Source organism: Cydia amplana, chromosome 13, assembly GCF_948474715.1.
Source record: "Cydia amplana chromosome 13, ilCydAmpl1.1, whole genome shotgun sequence".
In the NCBI taxonomy this organism is placed as follows: Eukaryota; Metazoa; Arthropoda; class Insecta; order Lepidoptera; family Tortricidae; genus Cydia; species Cydia amplana.
In genome coordinates, this window is record NC_086081.1 from 12,511,920 (window position 1) to 12,536,486 (window position 24,567).

At 35.6% G+C, this 24,567-nt stretch overlaps 3 protein-coding genes across 4 annotated transcripts; all 3 read left to right on the forward strand.

Moving 5' to 3' along the window:
- Positions 1-4,214: 4,214 nt before the first annotated feature.
- On the forward strand, positions 4,215-10,645 carry LOC134653509 (UDP-glucosyltransferase 2-like). The gene is made up of 4 exons (XM_063508879.1): positions 4,215-5,403; positions 6,113-6,335; positions 8,452-8,668; positions 10,274-10,645. The coding sequence occupies exons 1-4, from the start codon at positions 4,588-4,590 to the stop codon at positions 10,584-10,586; spliced, it is 1,569 nt and encodes a 522-aa protein (XP_063364949.1). The 5' UTR covers positions 4,215-4,587; the 3' UTR covers positions 10,587-10,645.
- A 2,221-nt stretch (positions 10,646-12,866) lies between these two features.
- On the forward strand, positions 12,867-19,163 carry LOC134653559 (UDP-glycosyltransferase UGT5-like). 2 transcript variants are annotated; one of them, XM_063508942.1, is made up of 4 exons: positions 12,867-13,726; positions 17,567-17,789; positions 18,299-18,515; positions 18,864-19,163. In XM_063508942.1, the coding sequence occupies exons 1-4, from the start codon at positions 12,908-12,910 to the stop codon at positions 19,138-19,140; spliced, it is 1,536 nt and encodes a 511-aa protein (XP_063365012.1). In that variant the 5' UTR covers positions 12,867-12,907; the 3' UTR covers positions 19,141-19,163. The 2 variants fall into 2 exon arrangements, with proteins under 2 accessions (XP_063365012.1, XP_063365011.1); XM_063508941.1 differs by lacking the exon at positions 12,867-13,726 and adding an exon at positions 14,268-15,137.
- A 1,758-nt stretch (positions 19,164-20,921) lies between these two features.
- LOC134653608 (UDP-glucosyltransferase 2-like) lies at positions 20,922-24,151 on the forward strand. The gene is made up of 4 exons (XM_063509007.1): positions 20,922-21,713; positions 21,902-22,124; positions 22,559-22,775; positions 23,884-24,151. Exons 1-4 carry the CDS (start codon positions 20,922-20,924, stop codon positions 24,149-24,151), a joined length of 1,500 nt encoding a protein of 499 aa, XP_063365077.1.
- Positions 24,152-24,567: the final 416 nt, after the last annotated feature.

Genomic DNA, 24,567 nt, shown 5'->3' on the forward strand with positions numbered 1-24,567 from the left:
CTGGAATACCCTATCAAATTAATAGGGTTGACACTTTTATAACACGCATACGGCAAAAACATCAATTAATTGATGAATTTATTTTCATACACACACACACACACCCTACAAGCATAACACAACTTGTCACCCACTCTCAGTACTCTCACACATAATTTTTAAGTTAGGTTTAGTTTATCCAATGTCCTATCTGTTACTTACTCTTTTTTGTGAGTCCCAAGATACAGGCTCAGCCTAGTTTGGGACTGACCAGACACCATTTATACATGCTGTATTGTTAGTTATTATAAATAAATTTACACTTATTCTTATTTTTAAAGTATCTAGTTGTTAGTAATGCAAGTTCTGCGAGGAAGAACGAGCGTTCCTTTTCTTACACAATTATAATATTTTTTAATGTTATTTCATTATTTGTGTAGTATTTTGTACCTACCTTATTTTTTATCTTTGGCACATTATCCAAACCAAATTCTAACAAATTTGAAATAGAGTCCGCCTAAGCTAATTCTGCAGAGCTTTTGAATTGACTAAGTGTTAGTGCACTATAGGTAAACGTCATGTTTTCATAGGGATTTCGCACCGCCATAATCTATCAGATTTTATAAATAACCTCAAATTTCACACTGTCCATTGGGAGGCTGAAATATACACAGCCTAAGCTAGAAAAAAAAAAGAAAATTTAAAAAAACTATGCTACTTATATCCCCGCCTCTTTGGCAGTTTAAATATTGCCGCCATTACTAACCATTATTAACGAGTAATGATTAAGATTTACTTTAATACACTCTTTAAAAAAAATTAAGGCCGCGAACTTTTCAGCCGCCCCTCGTACCTTCAAACAGGCCGTGCGGTTGTTAGCCACCACCTTAATAAGAAAAATAACTATTACAGTTGACAACCCTAACTGCGAAGCCGTATGACAGTGTCTCGTCGTGGTTACGACAGGGCGAAATGTACACTTGCCTCTTATTTTATTTTATTTCGTTGATAATTATAATATGTATATATATATTACGTTACCTATCTATCTAATACCTTTAAACGAGCAATTCTTGTTTGTTTATTTATTTATTTATATATATATTTTGAGGATCTCGGAAACGGCTCTAACGATTTCGATGAAATTTACTATATGGGGGTTTTCGGGGGCAAAAAATCGATCTAACTAGGTCTTATCTCTGGGAATACGCGCATTTTTAGGGTTCCGTAGCCAAATGGCAAAAAACGGAACCCTTATAGATTCGTCATGTCTGTCTGTCTGTCCGTCTGTCTGTCCGTCCGTATGTCACAGCCACTTTTGTCCGAAACTATAAGAACTATACTGTTGAAACTTGGTAAGTAGATGTATTCTGTGAACCGCATTAAGATTTTCACACAAAAATAGAAAAAAAAACAATAAATTTTTGGGGTTCCCCATACTTCGAAGTGAAACTCAAAAAATTTTTTTCATCAAACCCATACGTGTGGGGTATCTATGGATAGGTCTTCAAAAATAATATTGAGGTTTCTAATATCATTTTTTTCTAAACTGAATAGTTTGCGCGAGAGACACTTCCAAAGTGGTAAAATGTGTGTCTCCCCCCCTGTAACTTCTAAAATAAGAGAATGATAAAACTAAAAAAAATATATGATGTACATTACCATGTAAACTTCCACCGAAAATTGGTTTGAACGAGATCTAGTAAGTAGTTTTTTTTTTATACGTCATAAATCGCCTAAATACGGAACCCTTCATGGGCGAGTCCGACTCGCACTTGGCCGCTTTTTTAGTTTCTACATGTTTTCCGAGCAAAGCTCGGTCTCCCAGATATTACAAAGATAAAAGAGAGGAAAAAGGCCCACGTATCAAAGGCACAAATCAGTGTGAGGTGCCCTTTCACAAAAAATAAATTGAAATAAACCCAACGCCCTCAAAAGTACCTAATTTTCTGCCAATGACTAGTTACATAATTAACTACAAAACAAACCGCATACGTCATACTGTTATGAGGCAAACATATTTACCTACAGCATTACTTGGTAAAATATAAAGTTAGTATGAATTGAGATAACAAGATATTCACTTTAATTATTAGGTATAAAGAACTTATCTATATTAATTTTAATCAATTCACGTTAAAAAGAAAATAGGCTTCGAACAAAAACTATTCCGATGTTAGATTTTTATAGCAAATTTCGCTTATAATAACAACACTGCGAACACTTTTAAACAGGCGTTCCGTTAAATTCTAAAACCAAATCCTGAAAGATTTGTGTTATTAACTTATTACCTATAAATAACCCCGTATTTATTAACATTCAGTAGGTATTTAGGTATGCAGAGGCTATTGTCTAATAGTTATTTTCGATACAAGTGCGAAAAAGAGGAAATTCGAAACGAGTGGCGATAAATTAAAACACGACCGAAGGCAGTGTTTTAAATCGACACGAGTTGCGAATTACCTATTCGCACGTGTACCGAACAACGTTTTACAGTACATATGGCACTTTAAAGTTTCGACATACGCACGAAAAGTGCTATTTTACGCACTAGTGCGGAAAAGTAGCCATGTACTGTAAATTGTCTTACATGCCGAATAACGTGCCAAGTGGACTGAAAAGTAGAGAGAGAATATTCATAATCCTAATAATGTGTAATTTAACCACTCAAGTGAAATCCACTGAAAAGCAAGCAAAAATAACCATCATTTGGGTCGCATTTTTACCTGAACCTGTATTTGAATAAATATACCTATTTCATACAGGTTCTTTTATATATAAGATCTTTATTTAAGTAACATAATATCATACAGAATATTATTTTTGTAGGAAAACCAACACTGCTGCTTTAAAAGACCGACATTGGGTAGAGTTAGACAAAGCTAAGTTGGCAGCTATTTTGATAGCCCAGACGGTGCAAGTGTTATTTTAAACGTCAAACTTCGAAATTGAAATCATTTATTGCATTTGCATTTAATGTAATGTCTGTTCTTTCTCTGTAAGTATTCTTTTTCATCATGTGGTGCACAATAAAGAATATATTATTATTATTTCCTTTATTCATTTAATTTCTCAGATTAGGTTATTTATAATATGGATATAAAAGTAAAATATAAAAACACTTACAAAACAATAAAAAATACATATAAACACATTATAAAAAAAACCTAACCTAGGATGCCGCCGGCAGCGGGGCAGGCCCCAAGCTACCGGTGGTCAGGGCCGCAGAGAGAGGAACCGGCGGACTATCCGCGCCGTGTCCAAGATCACCGCCTTCTGCATCTGGCCCTTGATCCAACCACCTAGCGAGAGTCTCTCAAGATGTTGGTCGAGACTCTTCGCTATTAGACCGTTCGCTGAAACGACTATCGGGACAATGATCGTCGAATCAACATCCCACATGGCGGTTATCTCGTGAGCCAAGTCTAGGTACTTACTGGACTTGTCCTTATTATTATTATTATTATCACATAGCAGGTACAGGTGTTCTTAAGTATAAGCTGTTTATGTGACGCCCTGTTAGGGCACAGCAACATATAGTTCCGCATAGGGAAACATATACTAATCTAATCTAAAATTTTACATATTATTTACATATAAGGCTAATAATTAATTATTTTACATTTTATAAAATCTGACATGCACAAAAACTAATTAAATATTTACTTCTGTGAAATAATGACATTTAAATAACACGTGCACAGTGTAGGCTATCAAAATCGCTGCCAAATTAGCTTGGTCTAACTCTATTTTAATTAATCCTTTTTTTTTAGTATTTGACAATATTTTGTGTGTTACAATTGTATACACCAAACGTCGAAATCTTGCATCGGACAAAGGCCTTAAGACCCCGCTACTACTCATCGAGTCATGAATCTTAATTAGAATGGTAATGCTGGTGTGGGCATTGTCTAGTGACGTCACGGTTTCGCCGGGATGTTTCCGTCCTAAACGGACACGGTGCGGTGGTCGCACTTGTCTACGTGAAATCCCTTCAGTAATAGAACGGAACCCTAAAACTAACTAGCGGAAAATTAAAAAATGTAAAACAAAGGAAATTATCACTAGGTATATAGGTAAGTATAATTTCTATTCCGATGCAAAAATATTCGATTTTTCCGAAATATGCATGCGTGGAAATTACAAAATTTTGGAATTTTCTGGAGGCACATCAATACATGAAAGTAATTAAAGAAATACAGCTTAGACAATAAGTAATTAAATCAATACTTAGGTAGATAAACAGCTCGAAAACAGTGAACTGTGTCATAGTCCAAGCGTTGCACTCTGCAGATACCGTTATCAAAATTCATCTGCAAGTAAATAAGTAGGTACATTAGCCACTCGTACGCATACTTTCTACATCATTATATTCAAACAGTCTCGGCCGCGCCGTCGGCATGGCATCACGTCTTCACTATTTTCCACGACGATCGAGGTCATGATCAAACTATTAACGGCGTCACCAGTATTTTTATCCGTTACGAAATGACCACGTCATCAACGATTACCTCATACCTACCTATTATTAGATAACTACGCACGCCGGCATCTATTCACGCCCTAGTAACCAATTCTCAGTGCAATAAAACGAACGCGTCCGCAAAAATGGGAAAATACGTTCTCTCCTATTTCCTTGCGACCCTATTCGTTGCCGACTGTTACAGAATCCTCGGCATATTCCCATCGTTGGACCGGAATAATTATCTGACTTACCGTGGTTTGTTTAGAGAGTTAGCTACACGCGAGCATGAAGTGACTCTGATTACACATTTCCAACTCCCCAACCCACCAGCCTCGTATAAAGAAGTGCTGTTAAGTGATCAACAAGTGTATAAAGGATTATCTTATGAATCTGTGATCGTGAATGAAGTGTCGCGAGTGCCGTTCGAAACACTTGTGTCGACTAAGACTGGCAACGACGACTGCAAGAAGCTAATGAATAACAATCAAGTACTGCACATGATAAAGGCGCGACCTCGCTTCGACGTCGTTTTAGTGGAGTCGTATAACAGCGACTGTGGCATAGCATTGGCTGCCAATCTGAGCGCTCCGTACATCGCTTTCAATCCTCAGCCCGTCCAAGCGTGGCAGTACAACAGGCTCGGAATCAATTTCAATTCCGCATCCGTACCTTTAGCTAGCCTTCCGTATGGAAAGGATCCTTGGTACTTTGACAGATTGAAAAGCTATGTTCTATATCACATTACCAATTGGGTGTACTACGTTGGATCGCAAGTGACAGATCACGTATATTTGTACAAGTATTTGGGGGATGATTTGCCTAGTTTGGAGAGCATGGCGGCGAATGCCAGTTTGGTGTTTGTAAACACGCATCAGTCAGTGTTTGGCGGTGTTGCCAGGCCTGATAACGTTATTGATATCGGTGGCATTCATGTAAATCCGCCTAAAGTATTACCAACTGTAAGTATATCTCGCTAATTATTTGGTCTACTTCATCAATTAATTTAAATACAATGAGTGTATTCTTATTTTATAAAGTAAATAGTTTTTTATCACTACTCGTCAGTCAATTAGCATGCCTCTAACGGACCTGTATACATTATTATACATTAGTGCACCCGATTGGTAAATGCATGCATAATATTCTTTTGGATTCATTTGGATTTGATTTTTATTTATTGTTTTACAGTTTGTATTTTCCTTGCGTTGATGTGGTGAAACCATCATGATTCCATTTTTATACACCACTCGCTGCGCTCGTGATTCAATTTTGGAACCTTGCGCTTCCCTATCAATATTAGCACGAGGAGTTTTAAACAACTTTGCCCCCTTGTGAATGTCTTGTGATGGGATATGTTTTCCCACTTTTGTTTTTTACATAATTAATGAATTATAGTCTAGCAGTCTAGGTACTTTTCGACAAACTTTTCAAAAAATGGATTAATACGGGGGATTCCATACAAGGGTCAAAAATACTCATCACTTATCTCTGCCGGGTCATAATAATACATATAAAATATTAAACAACCTCATTGTTTTTACATTACCTACCTACTTACTTCATCCAGTAACGTTATCATCATTATCTTCATCCAATATCTTAACAGGAAACTTCTTCACACACGTCACAGTTGACGTAAATTAAAAACGTCCCTATATATCTTTCCAGGAAATTGAAAGATTCATAAACGAAGCGGAGCACGGCGTTATATACGTAAACTTGGGCTCCACAACCAAGGAGTCGACGATGCCAGCTGAAAAACTAAGTGAACTGTTATCAACATTCAATAAATTGCCTTTAAGAGTACTTTGGAAATGGGACGGAGGCAGTATTGAAAATTTGCCAAGAAACGTGATGACTATGAGATGGTTCCCGCAGTACGACATTTTAAGTGAGTTATTTACTTAATAAGTAATAGAGTTAGGAAACACGACAGAGGTTTATAAAGTTATGTGATCGAGTATATTAATGTACCTATAAATGTTTATTCATTTGTTTTTAAGATAACGGTAAATTAACGGTCTTAACGACAATGTTCGAAACGTGGTTTTTTCGAACATTGTCGTTAAGACCGGAGTCACAAAAAAAAACACTTTAATTTTCGATAAAAAAATTAGGTAATACCAATTATGTTAGGTTCCAGAGCAATGAAAAGTTTTGAGAATCTTTGTTATGACCTACACTGCATTGTTAACTGTAAGTGCATAGCTATTTATTACATATTTGAAATTTTTACGTCATGTTTGACAGTAGGTATATCGTTACGTACCTGTCTGGGTACCTACTGCATCATCTTCCTCGCGTTGTCCCGGCATTTTGCCACGGCTCATGGGAACTTGGGGTCCACTTGGCAACTAATCCCAGTAATTGGCGTGGGCACTAGTTTTAGTCTGGGTACCTACTTAATAAGCAAAATAGCTAGTTACATAATATATAAAATAAAAGCGTAAGCAATATTTTTCCCTCTTTATTTGTAATATATTATATTATAGTAAGTATAATTTGACAAGTTAATCGGGGGTCAATTGGTTCATTTTGCTGACCGCTTATCAGAATCAGCATATTCGAGTACAAGTATATACCACATTAAATTTAATTGCGTTGCATATCGACATACTTTTAATGCCCTTAATGGGAAAAATGTTAACAGTACTTTCCACTGCATTGCTTGATTATTTATCTTACTTTTAGTTCCACATTAATAACCACATCAAAAAGCAAACACGAGACGCGGTCTCCAAATAGACTTTGTATTTGCGAACATGACGTTATTGATGAAAAATATACACATACATTTGAAAGCAATTTTATTGCGTTCAGAAACTTCCTCCACATACTCGTATTTATTTTCGTACCTATTTCAATTTATTTAAAGTTAATCTTAACTATTAAATTATGCACTTATACACTTTACTTACTGATAAACGACGTTTTCACTAATACGTTATATTATCTACTTTAATGTTATATTATCTATCCACGTCATTAGATTAAGTTATGCTAATTTCCAGAGCATCCTTCAGAGAAGTGTCTCTCGAACGCATACTTGAGAATATAATCGTTGGTTTATGGTATAATACTAAGTACCTATATAATTACCAAATATAGTTCAATACATCTAATACTTTTAAACGAGCAATTCTTGTTTATTTATTTATTTATATATATATATATATATATATATTTCGGGGATCTTGGAAACGGCTCTAACGATTTCGATGAAATTTGGTATATAGGGGTTTTCGGGGGCGAAAAATCGATCTAGCTAGGTCTTATCTCTGGGAAAACGCGCATTTCCGAATTATTATATGTTTTCCGAGCGAAACTCGGTCACCCAGATATTATATCTTAGTCTGTGGTACTTTGGAACTAAATGTAGATATGTTTCTAATACGCAAGTGATAAACAGGAAGTATGATGGACAGACACCATTTACATATTACAATAAAGGTTATCGTATTACATAATAAGTATAAGGTTTAGCTCCAAGTACAGTTATATTTTTAAATGTTTATAATTTTATTATCTTTATCATATCACACAGTCGTCACTGGTACGAATTAACAGAAGGCCAATTCGAACTTATGTTTTTTAATGTCAATATGATGTAATATTGTTATGATTCGCCCATACGACTCGCTCGCGCCAGTTCATGTACGAACAAATAGGTACCTACGAGCAAAATTCACGCGTGAATGATACCAAAAGGACATAATATTTATATCAAAATGTTAGTTCAAATTGGCATCAAAAATTTATGTTTAATATAAAAAAATTAATTCTTTTAATTTTTCTTGCACCTATTACTGCTTGTTCTCTGTTTGGCCCGAGGGTTAACTGGCAGAGAATTCCTCCTGGCATTAAGTTCGCCTTTTGTAAAATTTTTACTGTGCAATAAAGTTTAAATAAATAAATGTTCACATTTAAAAAAATTGTTGCCTTCTATTAAAAATTTTGACTTTTAAATTTATTTTTAATTTTTGGACTTTTAATTTTTTTTCTTACAGAACATGAAAACGTCAAGGCGTTCATTTCTCACGCCGGTATCCTCAGCACAGTAGAAGCACTCGACGCCGGTATACCAGTGGTGGCTGTCCCTCTCTTCGGGGACCAGTATGGCAACGCGGCAGCTCTCCAGGACGCTGGGGTGGCTACCGCCGTCTCTTACCAGGATTTGACGAAGGAGTACCTCTTGAACGCTATCAATGAGGTCTTGGATCCCGTGTAAGTACTTCTCTTATTTTCACTAGACTTAATACATATAGACCGGGATATGAACCGTGATTAGTGATTACCTTTAGTAGGTATTGTTTTCGAGCTCCCGATATTTCGACGCAGTTACATAAATAAATATCGGGAGCTCGAAAACAATACTAAAGGTAATCACGGTTCATATCCCGGTCTATATAAGTCTAGTGAAACTAACTGTGAATCATTCAAAACTCTTATTTTATTCGTATTAGAGAAAAAAAATTGCAACCCTGCAATACTTTGGTCAGATGGAGTATTTACGAGTATTTCAAGCATTCAATCTTGGACTACCTATAATATAATAAAATAACGAGCTTCACAATAGGTTAGTTGCCTGATAACTAGTTAAAAACAGCTAATACCTACCTAATTTATGAATTAGTTATTTTTCTTGTTCTTTCTTAGATTACGTTATTTTATACTATGATTATAAAAGTAATATACTTACCTATAAAAACATACTTACAAAATACATATAAACACATTATATAAACCACATTATAAAAAATGCAACAAGTATCGTCGTAATGAATTCTTCAGCTTCGGTTTAGTTACACGAGTTTTACATTTTAGAATAATGAAAACGCAAAAACATTCGTTACTTACGTCTTTTTTTCCAGTGTATATTTCGTAAATTTTATTTGATGATTGCTGATAAAATAATTGATTTCTTCTATGGGAAATTAGTCTATTAATTTAATGGTCATATCCTCCGTTATCCAATTAGGTACATTGACTTAATTAAGTTTAACTAATTTTATTAATCAAGATAACTAAACTATAAAACTTAAAAGCTATGTTTAAAAACAAATAATAATAATACTAAGTTTACTCAACATCTAGCCGACCTTCGTAATTAAATCATTCAGGATTGTATTTCTCGTAATAAATTTAGATTTGCAATTGAAGAACAAAGAAAACTACTTTGTAATAACCTTCCTCAATGGCAGACAAGGTTAAACTTTGTAGGATTGATACCTATTTTATTTTAAAGGTGTTTATTTACGCAGAAAGGTGTCTTGTGTCACATTACATTGGGTAACAATGTACTTAGGTGTAGGTACATGTACTTCATTTGATGTAAGTAGGTATATTGATCTTGTTGTTTTTAATTGTCAATGTAATATTATTGTGTAGGTAATCCATGTACCTATCAATACGCTCAAATCGTGACAAATGACAAAATAAACAAATTAGTTAAATCGTAAACAACTATTTTATTATAATAACATATTAAGAATGTTTGTTGGCAATATTGCTATTTTTGTATGTATTATTTTTTTAATTGAATATCAATTTCATGCAAAAACTAAATCTTAATAATGCGACCTATTGTGTCAGTCAATCAAACAGAATGTCAGGTTTTCAAATGCCCTTTCCTGTAAAACAAGAACTATAGTTGGTCAAACCAATTTTCAGTAAATAAGACCAAAAAAAATAGGTACTCATCCTTTTCTTTTGGGTGCTAGTACTAGTGTAAGATAAAGATAGTATGATTCTCTCTGTCTGTTTAAAATGAGACAGTCCTTTGACAAACTATATATGTATGTATTAATATATATTTTTTTGTTTTTCCAGTACCCAGCAGCACGCTAAGTTCCTGTCCAGAGTATGGCACGACCGTCCAATGTCGCCTCTAGAAACCGCAATATACTGGACAGAGTACGTCGCTCGATACAACGGCGCGCCGAACCTCCAAGCGACATCTGTGAACAAACCTTGGTACCAGCAACTACAGCTAGACGTCTTGGCTTTCATAGCTTTAGTAGTGTATGTTATGAGCTACGTTTTGCGCAAAATCGTTGGAGCGCTCTGCTGCTGCTGTTCCAATGCCGAGACAATCAGCGCTGAGGCGGAGGAAAGGAGAACTAAACGTGTCAAGTTCGAATGAAGCCAATAAGAAGTCGGAGAATAAAAAAATATGTGCTAGAAATTGACAGAGGACTCAAATCAGCCTTTTTTTGATTACTGGGACATTATCGTGTACAGAATTTGGAAGGCGAAGTAATAGAGACGGGCCAAGATAATTCTGCATGGCATTTGAAAGTGTGGAAATGTAATAATTAATGTCAAATTTTATTAAAAATATGACGTTAATAATAATCCCTTACTTTGTTCTATTCAAGTCGGTGCAAGGTTAGCTTGGACTCAATTAGGTAGTTGTGTCTTACTAATAGTAATTTTACTCAACTATCTTATTTATGCATTATTTATGTTTTGTTTATGACTCAAGTAAACAGTTCATATCGATTTTTTGCATTTGTGGCTTTTTGCCTTCCTTAAGATAAAGAGAAACATGTAACGTATGAAGGAATATAGTGGCTTAACAGTAAGTGGTATAACCAATTACTAAACTAATTAGTTTATATAAAAAATAGGTTTCTCAAACGCCGGTAGATAATATTTTGTCCTAAAGTGTAATTCTATGGAACTTGCTAACTATGTACACAAACCGCCATATTGAAGTTGTCTCTAAATGTTACTTTATTAGTAACTTTTGTTTACATAATTAGCAAGTTCAATAGAATTACACTTAATTGCACTGTATTTATGACTTAGGTATGTCCGGTTGAGTTTCTACGTCATGTTATGTTGATCTTAATTGCGGTGTAAAAATATAAGATATTAATATAAGACTTTACTCAAATACTTACTATTTCAGAAAATGCTCATTTTTTATTTGACTTCCATGGGTAATTGTAATTTTGGACGCATAAATGGGCTTATGATCTGCTTCCAAGTATCTTCTAAAGGACTAACAATTTTCATAAGAAACCTAGTGTGTATTTATTTATCAACACAGTTGTTAAATAAATAAGTATTTTGAGATAATTTATTTTGTTAACTTTTTTGTAATTTACATAAAATTAAATATTACTTTACACACATAGGTTATTTAAATACTATCTAAAACAAACATCACCTTTATATAAAAATGTATTCTTAGTCTGCGTATTATTCCAATATTTTTTTGGCTAGCTGTACCTACCTGTTTTGGATTTGAAGACAAACAAATCTCAGTACATATGTAAATAAACTAGGGTACCTATTACATCTGACATAAGTACATGCATACTTGCGCTTATACAAATATAATATAAATACTTGAAAGAAAATCCACACAGCGGAAGAGGATGCTAGTCAAAGACATGTTATTATGGAAAAAACTTCTTATTATTTAATTCAATGCCACCTTCCTTAAAACCTCTAACCTAACCTTACCTTCATTGATACTCGTATATCCTAGTATATACAAGTATCAAAGGTCTATTCAGTGTATAAGATAAATAGAGACTAAGAAAAAAACGTGCCTCGAAATATCAACAAATAATTATGCTTGAATAGATGGCGATATTTCCTCTCTGCAGTTACCTATATGTATAAGCACCGTAAACTGTAAGTGCAAACATCTAATAATATAATAATCCTTTCCATAGAAATGCCTATTGAAAAACTAAAAACAAATTATTTAATCGCTTTCTGGATACTCAACGTATTTTTTATCAATATAATTAATTTACTAGCGACTATTTAATTGACAATGACGTCATGAACTAAAAACATTAATTACTTAATTGCCAACCCAATTACTCAAGTAATTATCTAGGATTAAGCGCAGGCGCAGCAATGACAATCAATGATCGACATTTCAAGCATTTACTATAACGCTTCAGCAAACAATATATGTAATCGTAAATAGAAACCTTGTACAAAGATAACATGAGGTAGGTAGGACAGTGAATATACAGGGTGGCCCATTTAGATCGGTCAGTAAGTCTGAAACTATAAGACATACGAAGATCTATTCTTAGGAACCATGTCATCGATTTTAATAACAAGAAGAACTACATTCATACATTAAAAAAAAACCTATACTCAGCTCGAGAATCGAACCGGACGTTTTGAAAAATAAAACAGGTACAGGTTTTTTTTTAATATATGATTGCAGTTTTTCTTGTTATTAAAATCGATGACATGGTTCCTAAGAACAGATCTTCGTATGTCTTATAGTTTCAAACTATCCCATACTGACCGATCTAAATGGTCCACCCTGTATTGTAAGTTGATAACCATTCACAATTTACCAGCATAAAAACGTAATATCAAAATTGCATGAACTCATAAAATCATCCATACAAGTAGGTATATATATTATCATTATGCTTGTTGCTCGTCAGTCAATCTTCTGCCACGATACAGACCGCTGATAAAATGAAAATAAAAGTGAATTGTTTGTTAGTAATGTTAGTATATAGTTTAACAATTAGTGATGTGTACTCTTTGAAAATTTTAGCAGTGAATCCGTATCAAGGAAAAAGTCATTATTTTGTGTTTCAACCATTGCTGCTAGAACTAGCGAAAAGGGGGCACAATGTCACCTCTATTTCGTATTTTCCACTGAAACAAAACATCAAGAACTTTACCGACATCTCCCTAGCCGGTTCGGTAAAAATTTTGGAGGATGTCTTCCCTATTGAAAGATCGTACAAAACCGTAATAAGCATCGGTATGTTTTTGGCTAACTTTGGTACTGAAAATTGCAGAGAATTGTTGCGAAATGAAGAAGTACAGAATGTATGGAAATCAAAAGCAAAGTTTGATATAATATTAGTTGAGCAGTTCCAAAGCGACTGTTCCCTGGGATTGGCATATGTGTTGGGAGCGCCTGTGGTAGGTATGACATCACACACTCCGTTGCCCTGGCATTTCGACCGGTTTGGCATGCCATACAACCCATCATACGTCCCCTTTATGTTTTTCGATGGAGGAACAAAACCGTCTCTGTACCAACGTATAGAGGCATTCGTTTTCAACGCTTACTTCAATACTTTGTACAAATTTATGCAAAGGACCGATCAGAATACTTTGGCTGAATATTTCGATGACGTACCTCCACTGGAAGATTTGGCAAGAGATATGAAATTCTTACTTTTGTACAAGAACCCAATCTTATTTGGATCGTCGTTAATTCCTGAGAACGTCAAAGAGGTTAACGGCTATCACGTCGCGACACCAAAGCCGTTATCAGGCGTAAGTATTCCATCCATTTATCTGTTAGATTGCAAGTCATCCGATATGTGTAGGTACCTGCTTACTAGCAAAAGCGAGTTAAAGAATGTACTTAATTATCCTTGATTTGAACCTGGCAATTTTCTTCCCTGCCAGTGACAAGAGGTACCAAAGTGGCACTTTTCTGGACTAGACAGCTTTATTGGCAGCATAAAATATTAACAGAATGAAATATGACAATAGAATACACATACAATTTCTCAACATTCTACTACAGAATCCTTCGCTTTGTTCAGAATTCAATGTACATAATGGACACGCTGTAAATATGTCATTTTGCTTGTGCCAAAATCTATCTAATTATTATTAGGTATATTAATCTTTAAGCTTTTGTTATGCGCTAATGCGCTTCAATAAAATATATTATAACCTTGAACAAGGAGAACTTAGCATGGATAAATTATGCTCAACGTGAAATGTATAGGTATTCATATCATTATAAGCTCTTGATGAAAAAACCGTCTACACAAACAATTATTGTACACTTAAATAGAATTAGCGCTTGCGGCCGCTCAGTTAGTCTCCTGCCGCGGTACAGACCACCAATAAAATGAAAATAATAGTGAATGTTTTGTTTGCAATTTCAGTGTGTAGTTTAGCAGTTAGTGATGTGAACTCTTTGAAAATTTTAGCCGTGAACCCGTATCAAGGAAAGAGTCATTATTTTGTATTTCAACCTTTGTTGCTCGAACTGGCGAAAAGGGGACACGATGTCACCTCCATATCGTATTTTCCGCAGAAACAATCAGTCAAAAACTTCACCGACATCTCACTAGCCGGTTCAGTGGAAATTTTGGAAGATGTATTTCCTATTGAAAAGTCGTACTTGAGTGTATTATCCATAGCTATATTTTTAGTTACCAGCGGTACGGATAATTGCAGAGTATTGTTACAAAATCAAGAAGTGCTAAACTTATGGAAATCTAAAACAAATTTTGATGTAATATTAGTTGAGCAGTTCCAAAGTGATTGTGCCCTGGGATTAGCATATGAGTTAGGAGCGCCGGTGGTTGGTCTGACTTCACATACTCCGATGACCTGGCATTACGGCCGCTTCGGCATGTCCCTCAACCCATCATATGTTCCATCGTTATTCTTTGGAGGGGGAACTAAACCAACTCTATACCAACGTATTGAGGCTTTCTTCTTCAATGCTTACTTCAATACTTTATACAATTGGTACGCTCAAAGAACCGATCAGAATACTTTGTCGCAATATTTCGATGATGTGCCTCCGTTGGAAGAGTTGGGGAGACAAATGAAGTTCTACCTTACGTACAAGAACCCTATCTTGTTTGGGTCGTCGTTGATTCCTGAAAATGTCAAAGAGGTTGGAGGTTATCACGTTGCGGCACCAAAACCGTTGTCAGGCGTAAGTATTTACATTTATTCTCACCTCAAGAATCTTTAGTTTAATAAATTAGAGATTGTACTTAATAGCACAAGTGAATTGAACTACGAATGCGTAGCCTTGATCTTATTAGATCTTTGTGACTTGCATTAAAACTATAGGATCGAATCCCGTCTAAAGTAAATAGATATATACGAAAAACGACTCCGCGCTAAAAGCAGACAAGGCTCAAAATTAAATAAAACTGACTAGGTATCAGATCAGATCTATGAAGCAACTTCAATCGTGGTATAAGTACGCCACACGCGTCGCTCTCGCTACCATGTGTGGCGAAGACATAAATTTGCCAATTATCTGAAAGTTCACACAATAAATCTTCGTTGACTTACTTAAGGCAATCACTATCATACCCAAAAAACCCAACATCTCAGGGAAATAATGTACTTATAAGTTTACACGTCTCAATTTATTATGTTAAGCTTCTGTAAATAGGAGCAATAGGATTAAAATCGTTTTCCTAGAAATCGCATAGCGGATAATGCATGATTTTTTCCTCTACAACTATTTACAATTTAATTTAGATACGTATTAGCACGTTCATCAATATTTATGTTGTAGTAGCTTCTGCCCGCGTCTTCGTCTGCGTACAGTATAACACAGCTTTCGTATTAATTCCACCCCCATTTTCACCTCCTTAAGAGATGACTTCCGAAAGGAAACCTATCCTATGTCCTTCCCCGGGACTCAAAATATCTCCATACGAAATATTATCTGAATCGGTTCAGCTGTTCAACCGTAACAAACGGACAGACAGAGTTACTTTGGGGCTGTCCATAAATTACGTCATCTATTTTTGACGATTTTTGACCCCACCCCTAAAATCATCCAAAAATCGTGCTTCGAATGACCCCGTAGCCTCTTTCGCATATTTTTTAATACTAAGTATGGGTTGAACTTTGGACGTTATATAATGAAGAACTAGATAGAGAATTATGTCAGTCTTGAAATCAGATCACTGACCCCTACATTATTATGAATAATGATGTATGGACGAATTAAGTACCTAGGTGATAAGATACGTACCTAAGCGATAACATGATTTTATTATTCAGTAACACTAAATAGATAATATTATATTGTCAAAATATGGTAGTAAGCAGGTATATCGCTTAGTTTCCGGTTGATTTTTTTACAGAATAGGTACCTACATTCTGTATCAAGTTAGACATACCTTGAATCTAGCGATAATTTAAGTCACTATGGTAAACGGTTTTTAAATGAGATAGATCAGCTCAAAACTTAAACGGCGGCAAATGATAAGTTAGCCCTCACTTGAACTGGTAACATTAGAACACATTAAGGTCGGTGATTTAAAATGATACTGGACCCACTTATATTAAACCGCGAGCTCACGTAAACTTCTCTAAGTATTTATACATATATGAACGTGAAAATAATATTCTAGCAAGGTGGTTTGAGCAAATCCGCGATAATGCAAGACACATCAAACATGCCTAAAATGTATATTCAGGCATCGAATAATATCCTATAATAGGTCTTCCGCTAAACGGAGGCGGTTGATAAGAATTTGTTATGGTCAGCTTTGAACTTAAGTTTACTTAAATGTTAAGATGTGTACGGGTAAACGCCGAATACAGATTAATGTTATTTAAATTTTCGGAATTTACATAAAATATACCAGGGTAAAATCATAGATTGGGATTACATTCATCAGATTATTCTAGTCCACTACTGAACGTATATCCCAATGGGCGCAATTCTTGCCAAGTTACGTTAGCGCATGACATGAAAATCCAAGAGAGCCTCTCTTGCCTTTCCATACACTTGGTCTAAAAATCCTCAAACCTCATGCCAACACTTCAGATGTACCAGTACAGTCAGCAGCAGAAATTTCTAAGCGGGCCAGGTGTTTAAAATGATCTTGACGCGACTTTATTGTTAAGAGAATAAGAGCGTGTCAAGGTAATTTCCTAATTATATAATTTTTCATTTCTCCACTGCCTAAAGGTTGTCTGGAAGAGATCGCTCTTTAGCGATAAGACCGCCTGTTGTTTACCTCTGTCTTCATGTATTATTTGTGTTTCCATGTACATTTATTCTGAGGTTGTGCAATAAAGAGGATTTGTATTGTATTGTAATTTTGAACCCTTCGCCCGCTTATCAACTTCTGCTGCTGACAGCCTGACAGTACCACAGAATAAATAATAGTACTAAGTACAGAAGACTCACTCTCTAACAAAACGCGTCTGTTACGATCAGCACAGATATGGCCGCTAGGTGGCGACAGCGCCACGCGCGGCTTATGGCTTTCCTCAAAATTGGGGCCGAACGGATGTACTTTTAGCTACCTGTAGCAAAGCGACGAAATCGCGGAGTGAGACACGCCTGACAGTACTATAAAATAACCAAACACAACACAAACCTTCCAGGACCTCAAGAAGTTCATCGACGAGGCAGAGCACGGAGTGATCTACATCAGCTTCGGCTCGATGCTGCGGGCGACCACCACTCCCCGTGATAAGCTGGAGGCCATCATCAGTGCCGTGTCTGAGCTGCCCCAGAGGATCGTGTTCAAGTGGGAAGAACCGAACCTCCCTGGAAACCCGAAAAATATTTACGTCTCCAACTGGCTGCCACAGAACGACATTTTAGGTACCTATGTTAAAGAAAAAGTATTACTATAGGGTACCTACGCCGGAAAAAAGTAAAACTGTTTGATGTCAATCATTCTAGGGTTGGTTTAATTTAAATAGCTACGAGAAGCGGATTGTATCATTTGTATCTCAAACTGGTGCAGTTTATGTCATGTAATAAGATATGTAAAGGCGCTTGCCTCGATCGTGATATTGTTAGAATAATAGGCGTGTTCAGTTAACGTGATATATGTACGTTACGGGTATAAAATATCAAACATCTATGATAGCCACTGTTGTATAGTACAAACTCATAAACTACGTCATGTATATTGTGTAGGTACTTGTTTTAAAATCGAAGTAATTATTCTAGCAGTCTTTCGCGGATTTATATGTATATACATACAGTCTAGTTTTATAAGATAATGACAAACTGTTATCAATGCTTTACTATAATATTATTATACTTTATGGAAGTAAGTACCTAAATCATGTTTTCATTCAAATATTTTATTTTTCTCATTTCAGCCCACCCGAACGTGATAGCTTTTTACTCCCATTGTGGCCTATTGGGCACAACAGAAGCCATCCACCATGGTGTGCCTGTGTTGGGCATGCCAATCTTTGGGGATCAGCCCTCAAACGCAGCCGCGGTTGAAGAAAGCGGCCTTGGCGTTCGGATCGACATTACGACCCTGACTAAGGAAGAATTGCTTAGCAAGTTCAAAATAATTTTAGATCCTAAGTAAGTATTGTCATCTGTCTAGAAAACCGTACTAGTAGGTACCTGTACAATAAGGTAGCAGAAAATTGAACTACGCATTTTAGTAGTTTCACTAATTTATTCCAACCTACAATGAAGGACACTGACTACGCATGGTGTAACTTTGTAATGCAACACAACTAGCCAAACGCATTGTACCTAAATACATGCAAATGCACAGGTGCAAGCGGGGAAAGTGAAAACATAATTATTAGAAATCACATTGGTGGTTTCATTTCCGTTGTGTTTTGTATTCTATAAGTATTTTTATGCCAACATTTGACTTGACTTGTGCCTTGACATACTTATTAATTACTTTTTTGATTTCAGATTCAGGCGTAAAGTAAAACAAATTTCCAAGGCATGGCACGACCGCCCAATGTCTGCAATGGACACTGCTATCTACTGGATAGAATACGCGGTCAGAAACAAAGATTTCAACTTCCGCTCGCCCGCAGCCGATCTGCCTCTCTACAAATACTTTAACCTAGACGTTATAGCTATATTTACATGTATAATCTACGTCCTGATTTATGTTATTAAATCTGTGTTTAGTTTAAGAAAAACGCAATCGCGCAAGCAGAGTAAGAAATCTAAGAAGGCGTAGTTTTGTGAAATTTTCATGTGCGTGTACAGACCTATTTATTTATTTATTTATTTACATATTTTTGTGAATGCAGAAAAATTGTTTGACTGTTTTATAAGAGCTGAGGTGGAATATTTAGATTATTTGTGGCATTCCACAACAGAAGGGTCCTTAGAAATATTGTTGAAAAATAAACAGTAAATATTTATTAAATTGGCTATATATAGTCCGTCAACCAAATCTTGTCAGTAGCAATGTAAAGCAAACTAAAGTAGGGCAACACTCAAAGAGCAGTATTGCGCTAAGAAAAGCAGCAATGTACATCGAACCATAAGATTTTTTTTTCCGCTGAGCGCGCCCTGCGTACGTCAATTCAAATTGTCACTCGCGGTTTATTGAAAAAAATTGAAACATGGACGGACAATTTAAAAGCGATGTTAAAACAATGTTAATCAAAATGATGAACAAATTTGAAGATATCAAAAACAACTCTCTATCGTAGTGCTTATATTCTCTTTGTTCCCTATGTCTTCTAAGTTTACTATTATAAAATCATATCAAAATGCAGATAATTAGATAGTGCATATATTTGTTATTTACAATATAATATGCCACTTGTTAATGTAAATTAGTGTACTGTTCTGAATGAATATGACATACCTGTGTAATTTTTTTGATTGGTATATATTGTACAATATACATATTAAAAATAAAACAACTGATATTTGGGTGTTTATTTAATTTAAAGGTAAATAAGATAAGGGGCACTTTTCGACTTGGTTGCGTTGTACACGTATATAAACCGCCATAGGTAAGTATTGTCTGAAGAGATACTTTCTACTACGAACGCCTTATATTGGGCAAGATTTAATCCTGCAACAAACATGTATGGATTAGGTAGATATTGCGAAAGAACGGCGATATAATCAAGGCTCTTAATACTGTTTAAAAGGTTTACCTTTGTAAATAGTCACAACTGATTGCTGAAAATATTAGACATGTGGGCCTATGGACGGTTTCCAGGACACAATTTATGGTCTTGTTGGATAGATTTAGGCATACGTTTTCATTTTATTTATGCCTTTTAACCCTAAAACAAAAAAAACTGAACATAATCTTAAAAGTTCGAAAGAGTTCTTCCAGTACTTGTCATAACCTCCATTTTTAGTAATGTTTACCATCAACGAGCATGATTGTACATTGTAGGCCCCTTAGCTTTGCTTATTCTTATTTAATGGTGACAGCAGAAATATCTCTTGAAACAGAAACGATTCAGAATGAAAACCAAATGAAAACAAATAAGGTGACGGCTGTCATTCACGATCCACATTCCACAGATAAAACACTGATGACACGCGTTTTGGAATTATTTGAACACAGTGTTGCTAACCTGCGATTTTTCAAATTTGCCGCCTTTTACTACTGACAAGATTTGGTTGACGGACTTTAGTTTAATTTTATTTAAATATTTTTAAGAGAAGTAAGTAGTGAGAGTCGGACTCGCTGTGGCGAAATCGAAGATGTAGGCGTAGATTTCATCTAAATCGGTTCAGCGGTTATTGATTGATTCCCTCGATTGATTGACTCGAACTATCTCTCTATCTCTAGCTTTCTTCATGTATAGCTGTTCTAGTGCGATGCGACTTCTACGCATGTTCAATAATTTTATAATACACAATTAACATATTACCTATATCAATTGTTTTTATCTCCAGTTATCGGCATGATAAAGCAAACGAAATAGTATAAGTACAACAATTGCTGCTTAGAATCTAATTAATAATTGTGTTGCTCGATAAAAAATGAAAATCGTCACCGCTTTATTCTTAACATTAGTAACAACTAATTTAAATGAAGTGGACTCTTTGAACATACTTGGAATCTTTCAATACCATGGAAAGAGTCATTTCTTTGTGTTCGAACCGTACCTGCGAGAATTAGCGAAAAGAGGGCACAATGTCACAGTCATATCGCATTTCCCTCAAAAACAACCCGTACAAAACTACACCGACATCAGTTTGGCTGGTAAAAGGGAAATATTTGAAAGTGTTGTAAATATGGAGCAGACTGTATGGTCAATGATTAAACTGACGGATTTTGTTTTCAAGAGTGTTGTGGAAAACTGCAGGATACTATTGGAAGACCAGGCTGTGCAGCAATTAGTGAAATCCCGGTCGAAATATGACCTAGTGCTAGTAGAGGCGTTCCTCAGTGACTGTGCCCTAGGACTAGCTTACAAATTGGAAGCCCCGGTGGTAGCCCTTACGACGCATTGTTTAATGCCAATGCATTACGATCGATTTGGCGTTCCGCATCAAGTTCTACAGCTTTGGCCAAATCCAGATTTCTTAACACGTTTCTTATTAACAGTGGTTTCAGCACCACTTAATTGGTATTATCGATACTATCAAAATGCGGAACAAGCGATTCTTGCAGAGTATTTTGACGACATCCCACCGCTCGAAGAGTTAGGGCAGGACATCAGGTTGCTTCTTGGATACGTTCACAATTCCATGTTCGGTCCTCAAGCCTGGCCAGAAAATATAAAAGAAGTCGGGGGATACCATGTCACCAAACCGAAACCTTTGCCTGAGGTGAGTCCCCAACTGGACTCTCTTTTGCCAATGCGGCATTTTCTGTAACTCTTTAACCCCAGAATTTAATAAAAAATACAATCCTCAAACTTGAGGCAATTGGGACACCGCTATTGGCTAATGGGTTAAATGTTTTCTTTCAAATTTCTTGTGGTGAAAGCTGTTTTCACATACTTTTGTTATTTCAGAAATTAAAAGAGTTTATAGAACAATCGGAACACGGTGTTATATACGTAAGTTTTGGTTCAATGATACAATCGACAAGTCTGCCGAAGCATAAACTGGAGGCCATAGTTGGAGCGTTGTCGGAGCTACCGCAACGAGTGGTTTTTAAATGGGAAGCGGAACAGTTGCCTGGGAATCCGAAGAACATTTATATTTCGAAGTGGTTACCGCAAAACGATATTCTAGGTACGTCAAAATATCAACATACTTAAACACATCGGTATTGCGCACGTTTCAGTCGTTTCAATGAATCGTTTGATGACTTTTAATTAAAAATACAGTAGGCAACGCAACTAAGAACCAAAAATAATAATATGTTTTGACAGAGATATTGTCTTCTTTTTGAAATAAAAGGTTTATACCTATAAAGTACTTACTTGATAGTTGGGCAATGAAAAGTACAGTAACTAAGAAACACAATTTTTAACCATAAATACTTTTTTTCAGAGATTTTATTGTTTTTTTGTAAATTCTTAACAAAACCTTATCAACCTTATTTGATAGTTGGGCAATGAAAAGTACAGTAACTAAGAAACACAGTTTAAAAACCAAAAATACGTATTTTTCTGAGATTTTATTGTTTTCTTGTAAATTCTTAACAAACCCTGAAATCTTTACAGCTCACCCTAATGTGGTGGCATTCTACTCCCATGGCGGGCTCCTTGGTTCGACAGAAGCCTTACACCACGGCGTCCCCGTGGTTATCACCCCAGTATTCGCCGAACAGCCGGTAAACGCGCTGGTTTTGGAAAAGAAGGGATTTGGCGTTCAAATGCCGTTTGATGAAATTACCAAAGACGCGCTGCTTGAAAAATTTAGGATCGTTTTGGATCCTGAGTAAGTATTTTTTGTGATTATAAAACTCATAATTATTTAGATGTTTTGGCTGACTGTACCATGCTACAATAATATCAATAAAAACAAAAAGTGTACCTAGGTAGGTACAGATTTTATGGTAGGTACCTACTTAATAGTATTAAATGCATGTTTATTTTATATTGCTCTGCAAATATGCATTTGTGCGTTACTGTTGTAGTCAAATGAGCAAAGTGCAGACATTTTTCTAGTCTTAACCATGTCTTAACAAACTTATTTCCGAAATAGAGTCGGACTATTAACGTTATATTTGTGGAAATAAATCGATGACGGCATTAGAATCAATTCCGATTAGTCGAATTATCAGATAACTAAATTTGCAGTCATTCCTAATAATTACTACATAATCACAGATTTTCTAATATAGGTAGGTATACTATTAGTTGGGGAGCCGACGATGCTAAATGTGTAGTTACTCGAGCGTCGTACAGACCTATTGGAATCGAAATATTAGATGATAAGAAGAATAAAAAGTTATATAAAGGTTTTTTTTTTCGAGCAAGCCGGAAAGCGTCTACAATTTTTTTTAAATTTCGGGAGGTTGGTGGAGGGTTAAAAAATCGTTAAGCAGTTTGTGGGTTTGGTCGTTTTTGTCCACGTTAATGCTATATTTTTTCTATAACTTAATATAACACTTATTTGTAGGCATTTTCTTAATCTGACGAACACAAGTTTGACGCCTAACCTAATTTTTACAGTTTAACCGTCAGATTAAGGAAATGCGTGCAATATTTAGTAATAGCACAATTATAGCGCTAATTTGGATTAATATGACCAAATCCACAATCTGCTTAACAATTTGTTGAACCCCCCACCAACCCCAACCTAGGACTCAACATAGATGGCTAAAAGGGTAAAGGTAGACTACACGGTAAGATATCACTCATATCTTAATCTGACGCGCTCGAGTAAACACAAAAATCCCCTCTTGGGCTCCCCTACTATATGTCATAGTGACTGGCGAAACCTCTATCAAGATTTAGAGGTTTCGCCAGTCTTACCAGCCTTAGATATCAGCATTCTAACGTGTCATAAATGGCATTTAACACGCAGTTTCTCGTGATTTTAGGTTCAGAAGAAGAGCAAAAGAAATCTCCAGGGAATGGCACGACCGACCCATGTCTCCGATGGACACGGTCATCTATTGGACGGAGTACGCCGTCCGCCATCCAAACTCCACGCTTAGAATTGCCGCAGTAGGCAAGCCTTACTACCAACTTTCGGGATGGGATGTCCTATTAGCTATTTTGATTATTTTATTTATTAATCTGTATGCATTTGTTTTTGCTATTAAGTACTTTGTGCTTGGAAAGAGTACAAAATCAAAGAAGGATTAAGGTCGCGTGATTGGATGTTTAGTATAATAGTAAATTGTTAACCGATAGTTGAAAAGCACCCATTGATGGCTAGATATTTTACATACTAGTTCGAGTTAGAATGGGTGCCTTTCACTTGAGTTAAATTCATTTCGAATATCTACGAGGAAAGTAAAATACATGGCTGTTTTACAAAACATGACATGACTAAGTAAGTAGTACAAATTTGGGAAAGGGATTATCAATAGACCAGTAACAAAGCGTTTGATATGTAGTATATTGATGTGCTGATGTCCCATAAGTTGGCAGTTCAAGTAATGCATAACAACTGACAACAAATGTGTTAATTAACGCATAAAGGTATCAGATGTTTGAATGTTTGTAATTTATACCTTGTAAATATGTTTTATTGCTTGAATGATTTGAGCTAGTTTTTT